Consider the following 27,371-nt stretch of genomic DNA (forward strand, 5'->3'; position numbering starts at 1 on the left):
AAGGAGAAATGTATGTTTAACACCTCGCGCCTTGCCATCCTCGGCTGCGTAGTAGCGAACGGAGTCATCGGCCCCGACCCCGAAAGAATGCGCCCCCTCATGGAGCTTCCCCTTCCCCACTGTCAAAAGGCACTGAAGAGAACCCTGGGGCTCTTCGCTTACTATGCCCAATGGGTGCCCAATTATGCGGACAAAGCCAGACCCCTCATGAAGTCCACCTCCTTCCCCCTGACAGCAGAAGCATGCGCAGCCTTCTCCCTCATAAAAGGAGACATTGCGAAGGCTACAATGCATGCAGTGGATGAGTCCATCCCTTTCCAAGTGGAGAGCGATGCATCCGACTTCGCCCTAGCTGCAACCCTTAACCAGGCGGGGAGACCTGTGGCCTTCTTCTCAAGGACCCTCCAGGGCCCTGAGATCCGACACTCTTCTGTCGAGAAGGAGGCCCAGGCGATTGTGGAAGCGGTACGACGCTGGAGGTATTACCTGGCAGGCAAACGATTTACCCTCCTCACCAACCAGCGTTCGGTTGCTTTTATGTTTAATAACAAGCTGAGGGGCAAAATCAAGAACGACAAGATCTTGAGGTGGAGAATTGAGCTCTCCACCTACGATTACGATATCTTGTACCGGCCTGGTAAACTCAACGAGCCCCCAGATGCTCTATCACGAGGTACATGCGCCAACGCGCAAGTTGATAGACTGCGGACCCTCCACAACGACCTCTGCCACCCCGGGGTCACTAGACTTTACCACTTCATTAAGGCCCGCAACCTGCCCTACTCCATCGAGGAAGTCAGGACCATGACCAGGAACTGCCAAGCCTGTGCCGAATGCAAACCGCATTTCTATAGGCCGGACAGAGCAAGCCTGATCAAGGCCACCCGCCCCTTCGAGCGCTTGAGCATCAATTTTAAGGGGCCCCTCCCGTCCTCTGACCGTAATGTGTACTTCCTCAACATTATTGACGAGTACTCCCGTTTCCCCTTTGCCATCCCCTGCCCAGACATGACCAGTACCACGGTCATCAAATGCCTGAATGACCTATTCGCCTTGTTCGGGTTCCCGAACTACATACATAGCGACCGGGGCTCATCCTTCATGAGCGAGGAACTTCGCCAGTTCCTGCTCGCGAGAGGTATTGCTGCGAGCAGGACCACCAGCTACAACCCCCGGGGGAACGGCCAGGTGGAAAGAGAGAACGCGACAGTTTGGAAGGCCGTCCTCTTAGCCCTAAAGTCTAAGGGCCTCCCAACCTCTCGCTGGCAGGAAGTCCTCCCGGCAGCGCTCCATTCCATCTGGTCACTGCTTTGTACTGCCATTAACGCCACCCCCCATGAGCAAATGTTTGTTTTCCCCAGGAAGTCGACTACGGGAACCTCGCTACCAACATGGCTGACTTCTCCGGGGCCCGTCCTGCTGTGGAAGCACGTGAGGACCCATAAAATGGACCCCCTGGTCGAGAGGGTGAACCTCCTGCACGCCAACCCCCAGTATGCCTATGTGGCATACCCAGACGGGCGGGAGGACACAGTCTCCTTGCGAGACCTCGCACCCTCGGGCACCCCTGAGATACCACCGTTATCCCCCACCACTCCCCCAAATCCAGCTCCTGTAGGCGGCATGCCGGAACCCCAGGAGCCTTCGTCGACCACGCAGACACCAGCATTAACATCGGATACTGCACCACCGCCGCCGCTGCTGCGCCGATCAGAAAGGCTTACGAGGCCTCCCGATAGACTGACATACACGAACTGGTAGTACACTTCACCCCGCCAGACTCAATTTTAAACAAGGGGTGAATGTGGTAAACCACTGTTATCGTTCATAACCGTTCACTATTGTTACACTGTTGTTATCACTGTTTACACTGTTGTTATCACTACACAAGGTTACCTCTTGCCACGCACGCTGTTATACCTAGGCATACCTCAGCTGACTCCGCCCATGGCTCCGCCTGCTTGCCCAGGTATAAAGGTGACTGATTGGCTAGTATTCTTCCTTGTTGGAACCGATCACCCACGAGGGTGGGCTCTGTTATTTAGCCAATAAAAACCTATAGTTACTATCTTAACTCGTCGCTTTTCATGGAATGAATTGATAGGTATATCAGGTAACGCTCCTGTGAAGCGCCTTGGGATGTTTTACTATGTTAAAGGTGCCATATAAATGTAAGTTGTCGTTGTTGGAGTGAAGTCAGACACACATGAATGGTGGAGTTCCATAATAAAATCTCTTTGTTTTTTCCCCCTGAACCTCAGCAACAGTTACCTTCAACACCTGATCAGTTAAATGGCTTTTTCTCGCCAGGAGTGCATGTCGGGAATTTGAGCGTGTTCCTGAATTGCCGATACGTGTTGCGGTTAGCACAGCTCTATGCCATGAGGACCCCATGCATTTCAAAACCAACGGCAATTAGTTTGTTAATATACAAGGCGCAAGGTACAGGAAGGAAGATCTTGCATTCATCGACCATGGCTCAATGAGTAGCACTCTTGCCTCTAAGCCTGATGGTCGTGGGTTCTGAGTCCCACTCCAGAGACTTGAGCACAATATCCAGGCTGACACTTCACTTCAAATACCTCCCTGCTTTTCAAAACTCCTTTCCAGCTATAGAGACATCACTCATGCTCATTGCCATAAACTAGATAGTTATGTGCAATTCTGCACCTCCCTCGCTAAATAAACGTCTGTCAATGAAGCATTATAAGATGGAATATAATGTAAAATATTGTGTAGGCTGCATACTTCCTGTCCACAAGCCTTATTTACTAAAACTTTTCTGGAGATGGGAGATTTACGGAGGTGGAAGTAGGTGGTCTTGGTGATGGAGCGGCTATGGCAACTGATGCCATCTTGTACGTTTTTAAGAGAGAGCCTTTGTCAACTGACTGTGGTCAACACGACAGGCAATTTACTTGTTAAAAGGAATTTTATGAGCTTCAATCGATAAGTAATAGGAGTTTATTGTATAAAGAGCCTGATAACAAAGATGCAAATTGGTACGTGTACTGAAGGACGGTTACGGTGTCAGCTGTGGCTCAGTTGGTAGCACACTCGCCTCTGAGTCAGAAGGTTGTGAAGTTCAAGTCCCACTCCAGGCTGACACTCCAGTGCAGTGCTGAGGGAGTGCTGCACTGTTGGAGGTGCCGTCTTTTGGATGAGACGTTAAACCGAGGCCCCGTCTGCTCTCTTAGGTGGACGTAAAAGATCCCATGGCACTATTTCGAAGAAGAGCAGGGGAGTTATCCCCGGTGTCCTGGCCAATATTTATCCCTCAATCAACATAACAAAAACAGTTTATCTGGTCATTATCACATTGCTGTTTGTGGGAGCTTGCTGTGCGCAAATTGGCTGCCGCATTTCCCACATTACAACAGTGACTACACTTCAAAAGTACTTCATTGACTGTAAAGCGCTTTGAGACGTCCGGAGGTCGTGAAAGGCGCTATAGAAATGTAATTCTTTCTTTCTTACCCTAATTACTCAAGGCATCCTATTGACTTTAGCTGAGCTTCAATGGCAGTATAGTGACCAAGCTTGACCTCTGAGCTTGATTTTTCAATGTGGCACCGAGCAGAATATCTGGGTGAGGCAGTGTCCCTGAAGAGCAATGATTAGTATAAGGGCAATTGATTAACAGGGCCAGGCTGCAGGGAACACTGAACCGGAACACAAGCAGACAAAGTCCCTTGTTACTTTTCACATGTCCTTAAGTGACCTGCTGGAAGCTGTCAGACTGTCAAAAAGAGTCAATGAGAGTTCAGCAAATTTGAATGGAAAATTAATCAATTTTATCAAAAAAAATGATCTGTATCTACTCGACCCTGACCTTTTATCACATAGAATATCAGTGGAAACTCTCAGGTATTTAACATAAAAGCAAAAGCTGTGAGTGGTAAAACACTTTGCCATCAACTGTCCGTCTTGGTTATCTCATTTGCCATCCACACCCCTCTCCCAATATTCCTGTCAGTTTGTCTCATTTAAATTCCACTCTTCTCCCTTCCGTTACATAGTATTGTGGTAAACCACTTTTATCGTTCACTATCGTTACACTATAGTTATCACTGTTATATCGTTACTCTATGGTTATCACTGTTCACACTGCTGTATCACTATACGAGGTCGCCTCTTGTCACGCTGTTATACCTGGGCTGACCACTGCTGACTCCGCCCACGGCTCCACCTACCTGCCCAGGTATAAAGGTGGTCGACTGGCTGGTATTCCTCCTTGTTGGATCCGATCACCCACGAGGGTGGGCTCTGTTATTTAGCCAATAAAAACCTATAGTTACTTTCTTAACTCGTCGCTTTTCATTGGATAAATTGATAGGTATATCAAGTATTACATAGAATCTACAGCACAGAACCAGGCCATTCGACCCAACTGGTCTGTGCCAGTGTTAATGCTGCACATGATCCTCCTCCCACCCCCTCTTCTCACCCTATCAGCATATCCTTCGATTCCTTTCTCCCTCATGTGTTTATCTAGCTTCCCCTTAAATGCATCTCTGCTGTTCACCTCAACCACTCCCTGTGGTAGCGAGTTCCACATTCTCACCACTCTCTGGGTAAAGAAGTTTCTCCTGGATTCCCTATTGGATTTATTAGTGACTATCTGATATTTATGGCATCTACTTCTGGTCTCCCCCCCCACCCCCACCCCGCGTCTACCCTATTGAATCCCTTCATAATTTTAAAGACCGCTATCAGACACCCTTTTCTTATCTAGAGAAAAGAGACTCAGCTTGATGTAAGACTTGTAATTCTATAGATGGACAGAGTCATTTGGATGGAGGAGAAAATCGTGTCCCGTAGCAAAATGCTAGTTTTTATAATTCTATGGCTAAAATAAAATAAATAGAATAAAAAAATGTTTTTTTCCAGTTTTATCCCCTTACACCTCTCCTCCTCAAAGTGGTGATTGATGCTGGTGTGCTGTTCCATGGGCACCAGTAGCCTGCCAGTACCCCAGTCAAATGGATACTCTTCATTACACTGGTTTCCAGTGGGGTTCCGCAGGACTCAGTACTACCCTAGGCCCCTGCTTTTTGTGATATATCAATGATTTAGATTTCAATGTAGGGGGCATGGTTAAGAAATTTGCAGATGATACAAAAATTGGCCGTGTGGTTAATAGTGAGGAAGAAAGCTGCAGACTGCAGGAAGATATCAATGGACTGGTCAGGTGAGCAGAAAAGTGGCAAATGGAATTTAATCCAGAGAAGAGTGAAGTAATGCATTTGGGAAAGCCTAGATAGAGTAGATAGGAAGGACCTGTTTCCCTTAGCAGAGAGGTCAATAACCAGGGGGCATAGATTTAAAGTAATTGGTAGAAGCATTTGAGGGGAGTTGAAGAGAAATTATTTCACCCAGTAGGTGGTGGGGGTCTGGAACTCACTGCCTGAAAGGGTGGTAGAGGCAAAAACCCTCATCGCATTTAAAAAGTACAGTACTTGGATATGCACTACAGGGCTACGGACCAAGAACTGGAAAGTGGAATGAGGCTGGATAGCCCTTTTTCAGCCGGCACAAACACGATGGGCTGAATGGCCTCCTTCTGCGCCGTAAATTTCTATGATTCTATGATTCATGGGTGAGCTGGATAGCGAGTGTTGGAAGTTTACTGAACCTTGTGGGACACCAGTGCTGATCCTGACCCTTCCTAGCGTCCATGCACTTGCACTTGCCAACAAAGGGGGTCACTGGATAGTGATCAGGACCGGGAATATTGATGAATTTTCCCCTCCCCAGTTTTGGGACACAAAGACCAATTCCATTTCACATCGGTTCGTACCCCTCACAGCAACAGACTGAGGAGGCTTTCATCCATCAACCGGGGCTGAAATTGAGTCCAGCTCCTGAAACTATTCATTTCTTCTTGTAACCCCATCATTATGATTTGGTGACATGCCTGCTATTGCCCCATACTAGAATACATCCTTGACCATCAGCACGGACTGAGATAGTTCAGGAAGCCTTCGCTTTGTCTGAGAGAAAGACAAGAAAAAGCTGGTTATCTGACAGGCAAATTCTTCTCTCTGACTGACGACAATTTTTTCGTTCTCTGTTTTATCAACAACAACAACAACAACTAGCACCTTTAACATAGTAAAATGTCTCAAGGCGCTTCACAGGAGTGTAATCAAACAAAACTTGACACCGAGCCACATAAGGAGATATTAGGGCAGATGACAAAAGGCTTTCACAGATGACGAAGTGAACTCTTCCCAAATTATCATTAGTAGTTTGGTGGTTGATTTTTTTTTTAATTCATTGATGGGGTGTGGGCGTCGCTGCTAGGCCTGCATTTAGTGCCCATCATTGCCTTTGAGAAGATGGTGGTGAGCCGCCTTCTTGAACCGCTGCAGTCCATATGGTGTAGGTACACCCACAATGCTGTTAGGAAGGGAGTTCCAGGATTTTGGCCCAGCGACAGTGAAGGAACGGCGATACAGGTCCAAGTCAGGATGGTGTGTGGCTTGGAGGGGAACTTGTAGGTGGTGATGTTCCCATGCGTCTGCTGCCCTTGTCCTTCTAAGTGGTAGAGGTCACGGGTTTGGAAGATGCTGTTGAAGGAGCTTTGGCGAGTTGCTGCAGTGCATCTTGTAGATGGTGCACACTGCAGCCACAGTGCGCCGGTGGTGGAGGGAGTGAATGTTGAAGGTGGTGGATGGAGTGCCAATCAAGTGGGCTGCTTTATCCTGAATGGTGTCAAGCTTCTTGAGTGTTGTTGGAGCTGCACTCATCCAGGCAAGTGGAGAGTATTATATCACACTCCTGACTTGTGCCTTGTAGATGGTGGAAAGGCTTTGGGGAGTCAGGAAGTGAGACACTCACCACAGAATTCCCAGCCTCTGGCCTGCTCTTGTAGCCACAGTATTTATATGGCTGGTCCAGTTCAGTTTCTGATCAATGGTAACCCCCAGGATGTTGATAGTGGGGGATTCAGCGATGGTAATGCCATTGAATGTCAAGGGGAGATGGTTAGAGTCTCGCTTGTTGGAGATGGTCATTGCCTGGCACTTGGGTGGTGCGAATGTTACTTGCCACTTGTCAGCCCAAGTCTGAATTTTGTCCAGGTCTTGCTGCATATGGACACGGACTGCGTCAGTATCTGACGAGTCTCGAATGGTGCTGAACAGTGTGCAATCATCAGCGAACATCCCCACTTCTGACCTTATGATGGAGGGAAGGTCATTGGTGAAACAGCTGAAGATGGTTGAGCCTAGGACACTGCCCTGAGGAACTCCTGCAGTGATGTCATGTGATTAAGATGAATGACCTCCAACAACCACAGCCAACTTCCTTTGTGCTAGGTATGATTCCAACCAATGGAGCGTTTTCCCCTTGATTCCCATTGACTTCAGTTTTGCTAGGGCTCCTTGATGCCACACTCGATCAAATGCTGCCTTGATGTCAAGGGCAGTCACTCTCACCTCACCTCTTGAGTTCAGCTCTTTTGTCCATGTTTGGACCAAGGCTGTAATGAGGTCAGGAGCTGAGTGGCCCTGGCGGAACCCAAACTGGGCGTCAGTTAGCAGGTTATTGCTGAGTAAGTGCCACTTGATAGCACTGTCGACGACACCTTCCATCACTTTGCTGATGATTGAGAGTAGACTGATGGGACGGTAATTGGCCGGGTCGGATTTGTCCTGCTTTTTGTAGATAGGACATACTTGGGCAATTTTCCACATCTGCTGAACTTTGCTTTCTTGTTCCTCTTAAACTCTCAATGTACCATTTTATTTACTCGTTCTCGTCCCTCCATCCTCACTGTTTGAAATCCTTTCAATTGACAGGTTTTTAAAGCCCAAGTTTGGCATCATCGACTCACTACTTCAAGGTATGGCTTGTTTTCTGTTCTGCTCTTATCAACACTTAGTTACGTCTTGTGTTATGGGCCTTGGCCCTTTGCCTAGTATTCTCAATTCACAAATTGTGGCTTGATGCCTGCTTGCTGAACGGCCCCACGAGCAAAAGGTGCGGTAAGTATTGCCGAAATCTGCAGGCTTCACTAGATCACCTGACCTGCCAGAACCTTTGACCTCACACAACAAATATGCCATCTTACCTCAGTAGAGGCAGAATGACAACAACTTTACATTGCATAATTTATGTACAGTACCTATCAAACGAATGAACTAGTACTTAATAACAGTATATTATACAAATTACCAACTAGAAGGGGGTAAGTGGGCTAGCAGTTTAACTGATTTCTGGTTTCAAGCCTCCAAGAGTAGGAAGAGCGATCCAAAGTATTGAGTGTGGGGGAGGTTGGACTGTCACTGATCAGCACATACCATTGGCCACAGGGGCTACTGATAGTGGGTACCACATCAATAGCTAACATTTTCCCCCAGCCTTTTTTCTGTTACAAAATATCTCCTCTTTGTGGCTTGAGTTAAGGGTTCCCTAAATAAGCATTGACTTGCTGCTGAGTTCCTTTTCTAGAAGATTAATATCAAAGTTACATTTTTTTGTGATTTCCCCATTGGGCTGATTGATGAATGTTCCTCCCCCTCCGCCCCCTCCTCCATCAGTGTGGAACTCAACTCTATGGACCAGGAACATTTAAGAAGTGTCAACAACTGTCTTCTTGTCCCTCCAGTGACCATACCTTCTGGTCCGTGTCACTCATCCTCTGTGAATCCTCCTTTCTGTCCCTTTCCCATCCTGATGGTTCAGTTGCCCTTTTCAGATGTCCTTAAAAGGAAGTTGAGCTGATTGGCACACTTCTTTCCGCTCACCCCATGAATTGCACAATAGTGGAAAGTCAATAAATTATTAACAAGATTCTAAGTGTTGGCAACACCGGTGGTTAAAGGCGAGAGATTAGAGAAGGATCACTTATGACGCATGTTTTTTTTAATCTTGTATCCTTGGTCTGGAATATGAGAAAGGTGCTGGAGGAGCCTTCTGGATATGGGAACAGTATTCAAGTCTTGAATGGGCTTAGTGTTATTGAGACTTAAGAGTTGCTGAAGGGGAAAGATGTGTTTGGCACAAAAGAGTAAGCCAAGTTTCCTGAAGGCAGCTTTAGCAATGGAGGAGATGGGTGAGTTCCAATTGGGATCAGAGGAAGTTGTGAGGTCTTGAATGCCAATAGATGAAGAAGTACATGTGTGTACCCATGACATGATTACTGTATTTAAAGAGTAGATGTGAAGTATGTTTATTATTCCATCCTATTTAAATAGTTTGGAGACTGGTTTTAGAATTTACAGTACTCATTTATTGAACAGGATTTTACAGTGGCTAGGCTCTACCAGGTGAACAAATAGAGTAAAGATTTACAATGCAGCTTGGATAAAAACATTAATTGTAAATTATTCACAATTTTGAAGCTGCATTCTCAATTTGCATCATAAAAATCAAATTTTGATTCAGGTTCTTACAACCTTCCCACGGCATGATGATCAAACTCTTAAATGGAAATAATTACCTGATGTTATTTTGATTTTAGAGTGTGACACAATCATAGACAACAATTCACCAACACATTCACACCAAATAATATTCTGGGACATATATAGGAGCTCATGGTACATTATAAGTTAGGTGACATATAGTGTCCCATCTCCCTGTTCAGGTGAATGTAAAAGATCCCAGGGCACTATTTGAAGAACGGCAGAGAGTTCTCTTAATGTCCTGGCCAACATTCTTCCCTGAACCAACACAAATTATCTGGTCATTCATCTCATTTGCTGTTTGTCAGACCTTGTTATGGGGAATTGGCTGTGCCCTATGCATAACAACAGCGACTGCACCTTAGAAGTAATCCATTGGCCGTAAAGCGCTTTGTGACCTCCTGAGGATGTGTAAGGCGCTATAGAAATGCAAGTTCTTTCTTTGTTTAGTGGAGCTTGGTGACAACAAAATTCAAAAACAGTTATTGAAATATAATAGAAGCCTCACTAACTTGAGGCTGGGAAATGCAGCAAAAAAAAAGTGGTATATGGGAAGAAGAACAGTTAACGTGTTGCATGAACTTAGGTTATAGATTATAGTGTTGGTCAAATCCTCGTGAAGCTATTGATGTAAGTCAATATCAATTATGCTAGTTTCCCTCATCCTTTTGTTGCGAACGGATTAAAATTCAGTCCTCACTGCATAAATCTTGTCTCCTGAAGAGGTATTACACATGGAACAAAAGGAGTATTAGAGCAGATTTCAGAGCCTGCAGGCTTTGAACATCAGGATAATTTTACCCATATCAGTGCTGAACCAGCAAGATTTTGCTTAATTCCACAAACATCTGAACAATCTTAGTTGAAACAGACACACACAAGAAAAGGCATTTGGATACAAGGCAAGTTTTTTTTAATTGTTTTCAATCTTCCAAAGACATTACCTTTACAGAGAAGGTTATACCACACATTACACAAACAACAGGCTACATCCGAATGTTTGAAGTGCTTCTACAATCCCTTCGTTATAACAGAAAGATGTCATTCATGCTGCGATCACGCTGTACAAACACGAGCCTTGTTTTTAATGTACCCTTGCAATCAAATGCAGATGGAGGTAGCGCCGTCCTGGGAGAATTTATGAGAGGACCAGGTCAACAAATTCTGTAAAATAAGATCGTCGTTAAACGCTGAGACTTCTCTGGTTCTTAAATTCAGTGGAATGCACCAGTTTTTCTAAATACATGCATTGCAATAGCATAAACAAATATAAAGAAAGAAAGGATTTATATAGCATTAATGAAGCACTCAATGCCAGAAACAAAATGATCACAAATGATTTTTGACTTTTAATGTTGTGAATTAAAGTCCCATCTCTGTTACAGCCAGCAGCTCCCCTTCAGAAGAGTTCAATCATGTTTTAAAATATAGTTCGGCAAAGATTCATCGACATACCATCAGTACCAAGTCTCCCATCACCATCTTTATCTCCCCTGGCGATGAATGACTTGGTCTCATTATCACTCAGGACTCTGGCCCCAGCAGAGAACCTCTGCAGGAAGTACCTGGAAGTGCAAAGCCAGTTAAAGGGTGAATTCAATGTTTTCTTCAAATGAGGATAATTGGCTATTTGAGAACATAACCTTCCCCACATGTACCCAAACCCACCCAGCATCTATCAGTACATTAGAGTTTGCTTTCAATGATATCTGATCTTATTTCCAAATTCAATGAAATAATTATCTTTTCCTCCACTGTTGGTACAGATCTCTACTAAAGAAGATTTTTGCATTGATTAGAGAGGATACTGCATTCTTGTGTTAATTCATTTGACATTTTTTAATCATAAAACTATTTTTTAAAATTTAGAATACCTTAATGGAATGATCAAAACATTCAATATTCCATCTGGTCACAAAGCAGAGCAATACTGTCACTGGAACTAGTCTATACTGACATATGGTGAACAATTCTTTACCCAGAGGGTGGTGAGAATGTGGAACTTGTTACCACAGGAAGTAGTTGAGGTGAATAGCATAGCTGCATTTAAGGGGACGCTGGATAAGCACATGAGGGAGAAAAGAATAGAAAGTTATGCTGATAGGGTGAGATGAAATTTAATGGAGTGCGGAGGCGCATGTGGAACATAAACACCATCATGGACCAGTTGGGCTGAATGGCCGGTTTCTGTGCTGCACATTCTAAGTAAGTAATTCATACACCCAATGATGTCCCGCTAATTGTATCCGTTATCTCTGATTCCGTACACAAAAAGGTATAGCACCAGGTAACACAGATGAGGAAAATCCCAGGTCTATGCTGAGTTAGATGATGTCTGCCAGGGTGGCAGTGATGGTTGTACAATTAGTTTGGTCTCCCCAAGCAAGGGAAAGGGGGAAATAAACGAATTAGCTAAGGAGTGGTGCTGTCCCATCACCCATGCTGGAAAGTTGTTGGTTGAGAAGAGGATTGGGTGTGGGGTAGGGGTTAGCTGCTGATATGTTTCCTGCCCCTATCTCTCATTTGAATACCCTGCCCACACCCAGTGTCTGGGCATGACATGACGGATGGCCATTTTGGACCAGGTACGGAGAGAGGGCTTGTTGTCACCTGTGGAATTATACCCCAGTATCAGTCACTTCCATGAGAAGACTGTGTGAGCCGAGGAATGGGTCTTCATAAGCGCTGAGGAGTCATTTTCTCACGAGTTATTGAAACAGGCTAATGGGTTAAAAAAAGCTGTAGGAAAGCAGTAAACACGAAAGAGTACTGCACTAAAAGAATGGAGAAGGAAAGAATTAGCATTTATATAGCACCTTTCAATGATCTCAGGCTGTACCAAAGCACTTTACATCCAGTGAAGTACTTTAAGTGTAGTCATTGTTGTAATGTGGCAGCTAATCTGTGCACAGCAAGCTCCCACAACAGCAATGTGATAATCATATGTTTTTAGTGGTGTTCGCCAAGGCACTGGGGAAAACTCTCCTGCTCTTCTTCGAATAGTGCCGTGGGATCTTTTACATGCACCTGAGAAGGCAGAGGAGACCTCAATTTAAGGTCTCATTCAAAAGACGGCACCTCCGACAGTGCAGCACTCCCTCAGCACTGCACTGGAGTATCAGCCTGGATTTTGTGCTCAAATCTCTAGAGTGGACGTGAACCCACAACCTGCTGACTCCGAGGTGAGAGTGCTGCCCACTCAGCCACCGTTGACACCATGGAACAGCAGATTATACGCCAGTGAGTCTGGAACTGAATTCACCACCATTACCGTTGAAAATCCAATGCACAGAAGTGAAAAAGAGCCCAAGGTTGTTGGTGTCTTACTTTAACTCCTCCTCTTCGATGAAACCGCTGTCGTCATCATCGATGGCTCGGAAAACTCTCCTGATTTCTTCAGCGGATTTTTTAGACAGACCACAAGTCAGAAAGAATTTCTTGCAGTTGAAGGAGTTGTTGGCTGTGAAACAAGACAGGAATTGTATGTATCAAAACCCGTCCTTCTGCCTCTGATCAAAAAATGATGCACATATACAAGCAGGAGCCTGGGATACGTTACCTTGGCATTCCTTTAATGCGGTGGAAATGTCAGCAACAGACAGAACGTCAGTGATTTCCATTGTGAAACTGCTGGGAAATGAAACACAACAGGGATTGAAGACATTTGCCCTGCATGTTGGCTCTCTCTCATTCTCTTACACTCACTCCCTCTCTTACTCTCCCTCACACACTCTCTCTCTCACACACTCATTCTCTCTCACACTCTCGCTCTCACACTTTCTCACACAGTCTCTCACACACACACACACACTCTCTCACACACATATAATAGACACAAACTCTCTCACACACACACATATAATACACACACTCTCACACACTCTTTTTCTCTCTCTCACACCACTCTCACACACTCTTTTTCTCTCTCTCACACCACTCTCACACACTCTTTTTCTCTCACACACTTTTTTCTCTTTCTCACACACTCTCACTCTCTCTCTCACTCTTTTTCTCTCTCTCACACACTCTCACTCTCTCTCGCGCTCTCTCACACTCTCTCTCTCACACACTCTCACGCTCTCTCACACTCTTTTTCTCTCTCTCACACACTCTCACGCTCTCTCACACTCTTTTTCTCTCTCTCACACACACTCTCCCACACACTCTCTCACACTCTCTCACGCTCTCTCACGCTCTCACACTCTTTTTCTCTCTCTCACACACACTCTCTCACACACTCTCTCACACTCTTTTTCTCTCTCTCACACACACTCTCTCACACACTCTCACACTCTCACACACTCTCTCACACACACTCTCTCACACTCTCTCACACACTCTCTCACACACTCTCTCACACTCTCTCACACTCTCACACACTCTCTCACACACTCTCTCACACACTCTCTCACACTCTCTCACACACTCTCACACACTCTCACACACTCTCTCACACACTCTCTCACACTCTCTCACACACTCGCTCACACTCTCTCACACTCTCTCACACTCTCACACACTCTCTCACACACTCTCTCACACTCTCTCTCACACTCTCTCACACACTCTCTCACACTCTCTCACACTCTCTCACACACTCTCACACACTCTCACACACTCTCTCACACACTCTCACACTCTCTCACACTCTCTCACACACTCTCTCACACTCTCTCACACTCTCTCACACACTCTCTCACACACTCTCTCACACTCTCTCACACTCTCACACACACTCTCACACACTCTCTCACACTCTCTCACACTCTCTCACACACTCTCTCACACTCTCTCACACACTCTCTCACACACTCTCACACTCTCTCACACACTCTCTCACACTCTCTCACACACTCTCTCACACTCTCTCACACACTCTCTCACACACACTCGCTCACACTCTCTCACACACTCTCTCACACTCTCACACTCTCTCTCACACTCTCACACTCTCTCACACTCTCTCACACTCTCTCACACACTCTCACACACTCTCTCACACACTCTCTCACACTCTCTCACACTCTCACACACACTCTCACACACTCTCTCACACTCTCTCACACTCTCTCACACACTCTCTCACACTCTCTCACACACTCTCTCACACACTCTCACACTCTCTCACACACTCTCTCACACTCTCTCACACACTCTCTCACACTCTCTCACACACTCTCTCACACACACTCGCTCACACTCTCTCACACACTCTCTCACACTCTCACACTCTCTCTCACACTCTCACACTCTCTCACACTCTCTCACACTCTCTCACACACTCTCACACACTCTCACACACTCTCTCACACACTCTCTCACACTCTCTCACACACTCTCACACTCTCTCACACACTCTCTCACACACTCTCTCACACACTCTCTCACACTCTCTCACACACTCTCTCACACTCTCTCACACACTCTCTCACACACTCTCTCACACACTCTCACACACTCTCTCACACTCTCTCACACTCTCTCTCACACTCTCTCACACTTTCTCACACTCTCTCACACACTCTCTCACACTCTCTCACACACTCTCTCACACTCTCTCACACACTCTCTCACACTCTCTCACACTCTCTCACACACTCTCACACACTCTCTCACACTCTCTCACACTCTCTCACACACTCTCTCACACTCTCTCACACTCTCTCACACTCTCTCACACACTCTCACACACTCTCTCACACTCTCTCACACACTCTCTCACACACTCTCTCACACTCTCTCACACACTCTCACACTCTCTCACACTCTCTCACACACTCTCACACACTCTCTCACACACTCTCTCACACTCTCACACATTCTCTCACACACTCTCACACACTCTTTTTCTCTCTCTCACTCTCTCACACACTCTTTCTCTCTCTCTCTCTCTCTCTCACTCGCTCTCACACACAGCACAGAAGACTAACTCCAACCATTAATGTTAGGTAGAAGACTGAAACGCTCGTTATCCGACACACACAATGCAATTGATCTTCTAAACGGCTGCTCATATATTTTATACATCGATCTCAGATGAGCTTGCAGTATTTCCAGTGTAAAATAAATATCCATTTAATCCTTGCCTTCTTGGCTTAATCACAGAGTCTTACGGCCACTCGGCCCGTGATGCCTGTGCCGCCTCATTGAAAGAGCTCTCCAGTTCGCCCCCTCTTTCCCCAGAGCCCTGCATTTCAACCTTTTCAAGTAGTTATCCATGTCACATCTAGATATTTCAACTTAATTTGAAAGCCATTACCCCAGGTTGCATTACTTGCCGCGGGGTCTCATCTCAAAGAAGGATCGGTTGGGGAACACACATAAACCAAAACAACTTCTTCCAGAAGCTCACAAGATCCGTTTTGTGGAGACTGTTGATCGGGTCTCCTGCTCACCAATTGCACTGGGATCTGACCTGTGCTACCACCCTGGCATTCACTGCAAATACACCGAGGACATTTAAAACATCTCTCCCTCTCCAACCTCCTAAAGCGTTGGGACATCTCATTGTTCGTGGGCCGCCCAAACTACTCGATGGCATCGCTATGAAACTCTAATCGCCTCCAATTTCTTTTTCAAATGGACTTGCGCTGACTTTGGAAGTCGATTTATCCTGTAAATTTCGAACAGCGAACCCCGGGAAAGCCTCACCTTGAACGTGTCTCTGGGTCTTACACCAGATGGGAGCGAAGCGCCTTGTCTGCGTGTGTCCGAATAGCGGACCTGGCTTATATGCAATCCATTAAGGTGACTCTTTACTGTACTTGGGTTGCGTCGCATGGATCAAATACACGAGTTTCACCTGCTATTGAATTTCCTACCCAGCTAATGAACTCGTTCTATTTATATCCGCCGGCACACCTGATACAGCCCCTTTCAAAGACACTTCACTCGCTCCTGAAACGTTAGATTGTTATGCGTTGTGCCGGGATGTTACTTTGCACCCATGACAAATAAGTTTGGAGATGGGACGCGCAAGATTTTAAGGAGAATATTTTTCGATGTAACAGCGACATCGACACTTCTAACATTTATTAGTAACTTTCGTTCACTCCTAGTATTCCAAACCACCCGGCATGTAACTTACCTCCCCTGTCATCCTTCAAATGATCCAACAGTGTCTGTCTTTTCCAGTATTTTTTTTTACTGGGGAATTAACTTGGCTAAATGTCAGGACAATGCTTGATAAATTAATGCGAAACGATTGTCTGCCGAGAAAGAATTTCCACCTTCCAGACTAGGCTCACAGCAGTTATTAGGTGTTTATTTGTAACCAGACTGATGTGGGGAATGGAAATATATGTTGAGTCAAAAATTCAGTGAGACTTGAGTAAACAAGGATGTCCCTGATGTCGAGATGCGCTATATTGTGACCCCGTCTTCTTTGACTGTCCCCCCTGTCCAGGGGAACTGATGGTCCCCCAGGATGTTGCATCTGGTCCTGGTTCCAAATCATAGCAAGGAAAAGGCGATATAATCATAAAAGGGGATTACAAAAAATAACCTTACATCTAATGATGTAACTGACCGTTGGAACAGGCTCCCCTGGGAGATGTTGGAAGCAGTGTGTATTGATTCAGTCAAGTGTAAATTAGATAGATTTATTTCAGAGAATAATATTTTGGAGATACAGTATATATGAGTAATTTGAGACATGACGTGTGGTGAGTGCAGCGAGCTCGGAGGAACAGGTGATTTTAGACCTCTGGTTCGCCAAGCTCTCCACCACTGGGGTGTTCCTCCGCCTCACTCTTATTACACTGCTGGATGGCAATTGCCATCACCAATTTAGGGGTAAGCATGCGCTCCCTTCTTAAAGGGGCACAACCAATAAAGACTGCAACTTAACCAAAATTAAAAGGAAACTTAAATTAAATTAGCATTCTATTTCCTGGGGCGATGATGCACGGTGCCCACCAGTCGCGATAGGCCTCCAGCGTGCCGTGGACACTGCGCGCTCCAACTCCAGGGACATCTGGGCACGAACGTGGCCATGGAACAGAGGCAGGCAGTCTGGCCCAACTTTCCTCGCCTCATGTCTGGGTCTGTTGGAGACTCATTGATAGAGTTTGATTGCTGTGATTGGTCAACAACCCCATTATCATTGTACCATGCAACTGCCAGGATGGTAGAAGGCGAACTAGATGGGCCTTGGTCTTTGTTTGTCCAGCAATTCCTATGTTCCTATAAAAGAATAAAGACTTGCTTTTCTATAGCACCTTTCACGACCTCGGGACATCCCAAAGTGCTTTGCAGCCAATGAAGTACTTTTGAAGTGTAGTCACTATTGTAATGTTTAACTAGCAGCCACTGACATCTTCTTGAGGGGATCTATAACAACAGACTCTGCCATCTCCATATTATAACAGCCCTTGCATGTACACAGCGCCTCGTCACTTCCAATTGCTTCATCGAGCAAATCTAAAATTGGGCTTTAATTAGCAGAAGTTGTTGATTGGGGCTAATAGCTCTTCCCCTTGAAAATGTTGTTGGGCATGTTGTGTTCATACTTTACTGGGCATTTGTCCTTGTACCTGTTTGTGTCAGGTGTTCTCTATTGTCAGTTGTGTGTGTGTGTAATGTATTATATTTTTCGATAAGATTACTGCTACAAAATGACTTACTTGTTGGAGTTTAGTGACTTCTTCTGTATGTAAAACGCAGTAGTTATATTTTACTCCCGTGTCACCCTTAAAGGGCAGTGGGATCGATGACCCATTCATCTCTTTACCCTTGTCGCTGGTTCTTGCACACCCGCCAGTTTTTGGATAATAAGCCCACGAATTATGTTTAAACCGAACATAAAGAAATGCAAATATAAAGGAAATCGGCAATGGAGATAGGGGTGTGAATATATGGGAGTCGGAGTCCAGCCACAAGATAGCATAGTGAGCGAGAGAGAGACTTGCAATGCTGCAGTATAATACCCAACACTTGCGGGGGGATATTGATTTTCAATAATTCTCATAGTCATCTTAATCATATTATCCCGCTGACCAAATAGGCTATAATGTAGGAATGAGTTTCTATCAGTGTTTTGAGTCATGTTAATTAATTTGAAATTAACAATTTAAAACTCTTAAAAGGGACAAATTACAATAATATGCTGGGATTGGGGGGAAATATCTGTGGCCAGATAGATCAGTTTGGAATTACTTCTGTAAGTGTAAAGTGTTTTGCATTGGTGGGAAAGCTGTAACGGCACTGGGTTTGTCAGATTCACAAACCCAGCCAGTCCCGCAGTGCACCAACTCAAACATCTGCAGCCGCATTTTTGCTTACACAGGTGCTTTCCGCTAGCTGAATGTGCGCGTGTGTGTGTGAGAGAGAGAGAGAGAGAACGACGTTGATTCGTCCAAGAACTTGGGAATTACATCCAAGGGGAGCGATGCAATCCCAATTCCCGTTGAAAAATGCCGAACCGGTTTTGAGTTTGACAGAAAATCTGGGTCAGAACCGTTGAAATATCAACAAAGTCACACCTGGAGTGCGGCGTTGAGTAATTTTAATTACCAACTTTATTTGCTTAAACATTTTTTCCCTAAATTAGAGGCTCTTTTCTCTTTCCTACTCAAGAGGGTTATGTTCTAGTTCTCCATTGCCAGCTTTTCCTGTATTTTTTTGGTTTCTATTTAACCCTCTTAGTTTTGTCAGCCCAGGATTATCTCCCAACTTCTGTAGAAGGGCCACGCCGCAAACCTCTTATTACAGCTGTGGGGTGGGGGTCGGCCAGCTGTGAACTCCCAGATCGTTCTGGTGTACAGGAGACTTCACCTTAATAGTGTGTGTCTATATGGAGCTTCCGGGCTGTCAAGAAATGCAATCGTTTGATTTGAAACTTTAATCATCTCAGATTGAGTCCCTTCATTGAACACACACGATGGAAACCCCTGGAAATTATTGGGCACTGATGTGATTTTGTTGCCATTTTTAACCATACAAGATTATTCACCAAGAAAGTGTCGCCTGAGCTAAGTTTGGGTCTGTACCATTTTATTGCTAATCTCGCTCCTTAGAAAATGCTCCCAGTAATTTCCCATCTAACAACTCCCTGGGCTCCAGTTCTCGATGCTCGTGTCCCAAAGTGAAATTTCAGTCTCGGGTTTCTACCATCAATTATTCATCGCCTGGAAAGTAATGTATCTTCCAATGGAGCTCTCTGTATAATGAATCTGCACACCATGCACAATCAGACGAGAGGACTGATGTACAAAGGACAATGTACGCGCAGCCATGCTTTATGAGACCTTAGTGCAGAAATAGCAAATTAAGGGTTTGATATGTCGAGTGTAAATGCTGTGTTGGCATCACTCACCCCAACAGCCATTGTCTCTGTGAAAGGTTAGAACACTGTCACTTCACAGAAATAACCACCAACCATCTTGGAATTATTCCATTGGCAAACTTTGGCTGCACAGATGAGTTCAGATACTAATAGGAACACAGAGGAACATAGGAACAGGAGCGGGCCATCCAGCCCCTCGAGCCTGTTCCGCCATTCACGGCTGATCTGTATTTTTACTCCATTTACCCGCCTTGGTTCCGGAACCCTTACTACCCTTGCCCAACAAAAAATTCTCAATCTCAGTTTAGAATTTTTCAATTGACCCCCCAGCCTCAACAGCTTTTTGGGGGAGAGAGTTCCAGATTTCCACTGCCCTTTGTGTGGAGAAGTGCCTCCTGACATCACCCCTGAATGGCCTGGCTCTAATTTTAAGGTTATGCCCCCTTGTTCTGGACTCCTCCACCAGAGGCAAGAGATTCTCTCTGTCTACCCTATCGAATCCTTTAATTACTGGTCAGTGAGTGGGTAAATAAGAACATAAGAAACAGGAGCAGGAGTCGGCCATTCGGCCCCTCGAGCCTGCTCCACCATTCAATAAGATCATGGCTGATCTTCTACCTCAGCTCCACTTTCCTGCACTATCCCCAGATCCCTTGATTCTCGTAACATCCAAAAATTTATCGATCTCTGTCTTGAGTATACTCAAGGACTGAGCCTCCACAGCCCTCTGGGGTAGAGAATTCCAAAGATTCACCACCCTCTGAGTGAAGAAATTTCTCCTCATCTCAATCCTAAATGGCCGACCCCTTATTCTGAAATGGTGACCCCTGGTTCTAGACTCCCCAGCCAGAGGAAGGTGTGAGTTTAATATGATCACTTAAAAAAAAGAAGGGAGTGATTAAGAGATTTATTTTTAAAGAGAGTTGTTAAGACATGGAATGCCCTGCCAGAAACAGAATCGTTTTTAAAAGGGAAGTGGATAAATATTTGACAAAACTAAAATTCTATGCTTCTAAATGAATGTGTTGTTCTGTCAGTTGTTCTGGTCTTGCAGATTTTTGGTGAGAGCTTTAACTCCGCTGAAGGTTTTCCAAATCTCACTGATCTTTTAAATGCTTAAACTGTGTTAGTTTGTACTGAGTGAGCTGGTTTGTGCTGTAACTTTGTATTGTACATTTTAAAACAATGTAACAATTTCACTGCACAGTTCACTTAATAAAGCCCACCAAAGACTTGAGCTCATAATCCAGGCTGACACTCGAATGCAGTACTGAGGGAGTGCTGCACTGTCGGAGGTGCTGTCTTTTGAATGAGACGATAAACCGAGGCCCCATCTGCCCCCTCAGGTGGACGTAAAGACCCCAAAACACTATTTGAAGAAGAGCAGGGAAGTTCTCTCAGTGTCCTGGCTAATACTTATCTCTCAACCTTATCTAAGGGAACGGTAACGTAGTGGTGATGTCACTGGGCAAGTAATCCAGAGGCCTGGACTAATGCTCCACGAGACATGACTTCAAATCCCACCACGGCAGCTGGGGAATTTAAAATTCAGTTAATTAAATAAAATTTGGAATAAAAAAAAAGCTAGTATCAGTGATGGTGACCATGAAACTATCCGATTGTTGTAAAAACCCATCTGGTTCACTAATGTCCTTTAGGGAAAGAAATCTGCTGTCCTTATCTGGCCTGGCCTATATGTGACTCCAGACCAATGGCCTAGCAAGTCACTCAGTTGTAACTAACCGCTACGAAACATAATAAGAAGGAAATTGGATGGACCACCCAGCATCGACCTCGGCACCGGCTATGGACATGGCAATGGCACACCCAGCCCAATCAACCCTGCAAAGTCCTCCTCACCAACATCTGGGGACTTGTGCCAAAATTGGGCAACAGCCTGACAAAGTCATACTCACAGAGTCATACCTGTCAGCCAATGTCCCAAACTCTTCCATCACCATCCCTGGGTATGTCCTATCCCACCGGCAGAACAGATCCAACAGGGGTGGTGGCACAGTGGTGTACAATCAGGAAGGAGTAGCCCTGGGAGTCCTCAACATTGACTCCAGACCCCAAGTCTCATGGCTTCAGGTCAAGCATGGGCAAGGAAACCTCCTTCTGATTACCACCTACTGCCCTCCCTCAGCTGATGAATCAGTACTCTGCCATGTTGAACACCACTTGGAAGAAGCACTGAGGGTAGCAAGGGCACAGAATGTACTCTGGGTGGGGGACTTCAATGTCTACTGACTGAGCTGGCCGAGTCCTGAAGGACATAACTACCAGTCTGGGCCTGCGACAGGTGGTGAGAGAACCAACACAAGGGAAAAACCTACTTGACCTCGTCTTCACCAATCTACCTGTCACAGATGCATCTGTCCATGACAACATTGTTAACAGTGACCACCGCAGAGTCCTTGTGGAGACGAAGGCCTGTCTTCACACTGAGGTCACCCTCCATCGTGTTGTGTGGCACTACCACCGTGCTAAATGGGACAGATTCAGAACAGATCTAGCAGCTCAAAACTGGGCATCCATTAGGCGCTGTGGGCCATCAGCAGCAGCAGAATTGTATTCCACCACAATCTGTAACCTCATGGCCCGACATATCCCTCACTCTATCATTACCTCCAAGCCAGGGGACCAACCCTGGTTCAATAAGGAGTGTAGAAGAGCATGCCAGGAGCAGCACCAGGCGTACCTAAAAATGAGATGCCAACCTGGGGAAGCTGCAACACAGGACTACATGCATGCTAAAAAGTGGAAGCAGCTTGCTATAGACAGGGCTAAGCGATCCCACAATCAACGGATCAGATCAATGCTCTGCAACACTGCCACATCCAGTCGTGAATGGTGGTGGACCATTAAACAACTAACGGGAGGAGGAGGCTCCATGAATATCCCCATCCTCAATGATGGTGGAGCCCAGCATGTGAGTGCAAAAGACAAGGCTGAAGCGTTTGCAACCATCTTCAGCCAGAAGTGCTGAGTGGATGATTCATATCGGCCTACTCCCGAGGTCCCCACCATCACAGAAGCCAGTATTCAGCCAATTCAATTCACTTCACGTGATATCAAGAAACAGCTGAGCGCACTGGATACAGCAAAGGCTATGGGCCCCGACATCATCCCGGCTATCGCACTGAAGATGTGTGCTCCAGAACTTGCTGCGCCTCTAGCTAAGCTGTTCCAGTACAGCTACAACACTGGCATCTCTCCGACAATGTAGAAAACTGCCCAGGTATGTCCTGTCCACAAAAAGCAGGACAAATCCAATCCGGACAATTACTGCCCCATCAGTCTACTCTCAATCATCAGCAAAGTGATGGAAGGTGTCATCGACAGTGCTATCAAGCGGCACTTACTCACCAATAACCTGCTCACTGATGCCCAGCTTGGGTTCTGCCAAGACCACTCGGCTCCCGACCTCATTACAGTCTTGGTCCAAACATGGACAAAGGAGCTGAATTCCAGAGGTGAGGTGAGAGTGACTGCCCTTGACAGCAAGGCAGCATTTGACCGAGTGTGGCATCAAGGAGCCCTAGTAAAACTGAAGTCAATGGGAATCAGGGGTAAAACACTCCACTAGCTGGAGTCATACCTAGCACAAAGAAAGATGGTTGTGGTGGTTGGAGGTCAATCATCACAGCCCCAGGACATCACTGCAGGAGTTCCTCAGGGCAGTGTCCTAGGAGGCCCAACCATCTTCAGCTGCTTCATCAATGACCTTCCCTCCATCATAAGGTCAGGAATGGGGATGTTCGCTGATGACTGCACAGTGTTCAGTGCCATTTACAACTCCTCAGATAATGAAGCAGTCCATGTCCGCATGCAACAAGACCTGGATGACGTTCAGGCTTGGGCTGATAAGTGGCAGGTAACATTCGCGCCACAGAAGTGCCAGGCAATGACTATCTCCAACATGCGAGAGTCTAACCACCTCCCCATGACATTCAACAGCATCACCATCACTGAATCCCCCACCATCAACATCCTGGGGATCACCATTGACCAGAAACTTAACTGGACCAGCCACATAAATACTGTGGCAACAAGGGCAGGTCAGAGGCTAGGCGAGTGTCTCATCTCCTGACTCCCCAAAGCCTTTCCACCATCTACAAGGCACAAGTAAGGAGTGTGATGGAATACTCTCCACTTGCCTGGATGAGTGCAGCTCCAACAACACTCAAGAAGCTCGACACCATCCAGGAAAAAGCAGCCTGTTTGATTGGTACCCCATCCACCACCTTAAACATTCACTCCCTCCACTGTGGCTGCAGTGTGTACCATCTACAAGATGCACTGCAGCAACTCGCCAAGGCTTCTTCGGCAGCACCTTCCAAACCCGCGACCTCTTCCACCTAGAAGGACAAGGGCAGCAGGTGCATGGGAACACCACCACCTCCAAGTTCCCCTCCAAGTCACACACCATCCTGACTTAGAAGTGTATCGCTGATCCTTCATCGTTGCTGGGTCAAAATCCTGGAACTCCCTCCCTAACAGCACTGTGGGAGTACCTTCACCACACGGACTGCAGTAGTTCAAGAAGGTGGCTCACCACCACCTTCTCAAGGGCAACTAGGGATGGGCAATAAATGCTGGCCTTGCCAGCGACGCCCACACATCTCATAAGCGAATAAAAAAAACCAGTATCACTAAAAACAGATTATCTGGTCATCATCACATTGCTGTTTGTGGGAGCTTGCTGTGTGCAAATTGGCTGCCGTGTTTCCTACATTACAACACTGACTGCACTCCAAAAATACTTCATTGGCTGTAAAGCGCTTTGGGACATCCTGAGGTTGTGAAAGGCGCTATATAAATGCAAGTTCATTCTTTCTTTAACGCTACTTTATACCTGAGATTAAATTCTGGAACTTGGTAACTTTTGAGTGTGGGGTGGTTTTACACCAGATGTAGACAGATAAAGGAAATTGACCATCTTTGAGCACCATGAATGAAGCCAATCATAAACCTAAGTGGTGGAACAGTCTGTTTAATACACTCGCCAGCCCTCTGATTCTCAGGTGACACTCTGGCGTCTGTGATATTACAGGGCTGAGACTGACAGCTGTGTTTCAGGTTCCAGGCAGGCACAACCCTACTCACACTGTTCCACTCATACCCGCTCAGACCATTAACATTCCTGTTTAGGAGAGAGCTCTCCCTCGTGTCTGAATACACCGGGTGCAGATGCTGTCTCGCAACTCTTAGAAATGCAAATGTTCCATAAAGTAGGTTTAAAAAGTATTAATGATGCACCATGTATGTTGAGATTGTCAGAATTACATAGAGTTACATAGAGTTACATAGAATTACATAGAATTACATCTAGTCTACAGCACAGAAACAGGCCATTCAGCATAACTGGTCTATGCCGGTGTTTATGCTCCACACGAGCCACCTCCCACCCTCTTCATCTCACCCCATCAGCGTATCCTTCTATTCCTTTCTCCCTCATGTGTTTATCCAGCCTCCCCTTAAATACATCCGTGCTATTCGCCTCAACCACGCCCTGTGGTAGCGAGTTTCACATTCTCACCACTCTCTGGGTAAAGAAGTTTCTCCTGAGTTCCCTATTAGATTTATTAGTGACTATCTTATATTTATGGCCCCTAGTTTTGGTCTCCCTCACAAGTGGAAACAACGGGGGAGAAATTCAGTTGTTAGCGCCACCCGTTAGCACCTTAAGAGGGCGATAAGTGGGGCGCGAAGCGGCTAGTGCCCGGGCGCGACGAGACCTGCGCCTCTTGCGAAATTGAGCGGACATTTAGCGGCGGCGCAAAACCGCAACGCCCGCTCAGCTGCGCGCGCAGATCCTGACGTCATTTCATGGTGCAACGCCCTTGTTGCGCCCCGAACCGGAACTTCAGTGGCACCCCCCTCCTTTCCGCCTGGCGCTCCCAGCGACTGGTTGACTGGAACGGTTCCCAGTCACTGTGGGGCTGGGTGGGTGCTATTTAAAGGGGGCTCTTCCTGGCTTCTTTGTGGTAGCCATTTTTGGACCATTCCTTCTGTGAGAGAGAGAGAGATTTGCAGAGAGACAAAGGGAGAGAGCTTTCTGCATTGAGTCAGCGCTCGCAGAGGTACTTCTGGCTTCGGCCCAGCACTTTGTAGTTGGTTTGATTTTTCACTGGCATAACCTTGAGTGGCCACATACTATGGGGGCTGCAATGGGTGGAAACGTTGGGTTTCTCCATCACATTGAGAGGGCTCAGAGACGCCGAGAGAGAGTGCCAATCATGGCCAGATGGAGGAGGGCCAACAGGCGTCGGCACAGGAGGCCTTACCCTCCCAGGGTTTTCCGCCAACAGTTCTCCTACCTCAACATGTCTGAGGAGCAGTGTTTTCGGAGGTTTCGATTCAGCAGGGAGGTGGTCACTAAGCTCTGCCACCTGCTTCAGCCAGATCTGCAACCTCAACTGAGGAGCAGGACGTCTCTGTCGGTGGCAGTGAAGGTCACAGTGGCTCTCAACTTCTATGCCACCAGCTCCTTCCAATCCGCTACTGGGGACATTGCCAATGTCTCCCAGTTCACAGTGCATTGCTGCATCCGTCAAGTCACGAATGCCCTCTTTAAAAGGAGACGTCAGTACATTTCCTTCCCCATGACCCTGGACAAGCAGCAAGAGCGCACAATGGGATTTGCAAGAATAGCGGGCTTCCCGATGGTCCAGGGCGCCATTGACTGCACGCATGTGGCTTTGCGGGCGCCGCAAGAGAATGCCGAGGATTACCGCAACTGGAAGGGGTTCCATTCGTTGAACGTCCAGTTGGTGTGTGACCACAGACAGCTGATACTAGCTGTCAATGCTCGCTTTCCAGGCAGCAGCCACGATGCCTTCATCCTGTGCCAGACTTCTGTGGCAGACCTTTTCGAAGCCCCGGCTCACCCAGGAGGCTGGCTTCTCGGGGACAAGGGCTATCCTCTGTGCACCTGGCCGATGACCCCGCTCCGTGCGCCCAGCACCCCTGCTGAAGAACGATACAATGAGAGCCATCAAGCGACCAGGAACATCACTGAGCACACAATCGGCGTGCTAAAGCAACGGTTCTGCTGTCTGGACCATTCCAGGGGAGCCCTTCAGTACTCACCTGAGCGAGTCTCCCATTTCGTTGTAGTGTGCTGCATGCTGCATAACCTGGCAATCCTCAGGACTCAGCCACTGCCACCAAACATTGGAGCACCAGCAGAGGAGGAGGAGGAGGAGGAGGAGCACCAAGACGGGAGGGAGGCACAAAGTGCAAGGGCCGTCCGTCAGCAGCTTAATGCAAGTCGGTTCTAGGCCCTCTCTGAGGGAATGGCTTGTGCCATTGAAAGAACATGAATGGAACCGTTCCGCAACCCCTGAGCCGGTCAAGGCAACAAATAGTTCAAAGAGCAAACATGCACAATCTGAATAAAGACACTTCTTTATTTAACAAACTGTGTGCCCTTCCCGCATGACAAAGTAATAGAGAGAAAACCCCAAAAAAAGCAGTCAGACACATAACTGGCTCTCACAACCTGGAGACAAGGAACAAAAGAGTAAACAAAAAATGACCACGATCCTCGGCCTTCACTAAAAAAATTAACAGCATTTTGCCACACCTCCTACTTGTTGCCGTTCGAGGGTGATCTGCATCGCTTGCGAGATTGGCCCCTTCCCACCCTGCAACTCTTCCGCAATGGG

The 27,371-nt window shown here is 46.5% G+C and overlaps 1 protein-coding gene and 1 pseudogene across 5 annotated transcripts; one reads left to right on the forward strand and one right to left on the reverse strand.

The window, feature by feature from the left end:
- Positions 1-10,309: 10,309 nt before the first annotated feature.
- On the reverse strand, positions 10,310-16,570 carry LOC147110786 (parvalbumin, thymic CPV3-like). 5 transcript variants are annotated; one of them, XM_086001121.1, is made up of 5 exons: positions 16,501-16,570; positions 12,973-13,043; positions 12,741-12,873; positions 10,869-10,978; positions 10,310-10,577 (listed from the first exon to the last, which is right to left on the reverse strand). In XM_086001121.1, exons 2-5 carry the CDS (start codon positions 13,031-13,033, stop codon positions 10,552-10,554), a joined length of 330 nt encoding a protein of 109 aa, XP_085857247.1. In that variant the 5' UTR covers positions 13,034-13,043; positions 16,501-16,570; the 3' UTR covers positions 10,310-10,551. The 5 variants fall into 5 exon arrangements, with proteins under 5 accessions (XP_085857247.1, XP_085857249.1, XP_085857246.1 ...); XM_086001123.1 differs by lacking the exon at positions 16,501-16,570 and adding an exon at positions 16,235-16,255; XM_086001120.1 differs by lacking the exon at positions 16,501-16,570 and adding an exon at positions 16,065-16,226 and having other exon boundaries at positions 12,973-13,040.
- Positions 16,571-19,594: 3,024 nt separating this feature from the next.
- Positions 19,595-23,243, forward strand: LOC147110787 (uncharacterized; annotated as a pseudogene).
- The last annotated feature ends 4,128 nt before the right edge of the window (positions 23,244-27,371 follow it).

The sequence above is a fragment of the Somniosus microcephalus genome, chromosome 11 (assembly GCF_052327205.1).
Source record: "Somniosus microcephalus isolate GS21.2 chromosome 11, FLI_Smic_1.0, whole genome shotgun sequence".
Lineage (NCBI taxonomy): Eukaryota > Metazoa > Chordata > Chondrichthyes > Squaliformes > Somniosidae > Somniosus > Somniosus microcephalus.

Coding starts and splice junctions, on each gene's coding strand:
- LOC147110786 (XM_086001121.1), bottom strand. CDS start 13,033: ATGGAAATCACTGACGTTCTGTCTGTTGCTGACATTTCCACCGCATTA. Junction 12,874..12,972: donor CGCATTAAAGGAATGCCAAG/GTAACGTATCCC, acceptor CTTGTTTCACAG/CCAACAACTCCTTCAACTGC. Junction 10,979..12,740: donor ATCGAAGAGGAGGAGTTAAA/GTAAGACACCAA, acceptor TTGCACTTCCAG/GTACTTCCTGCAGAGGTTCT.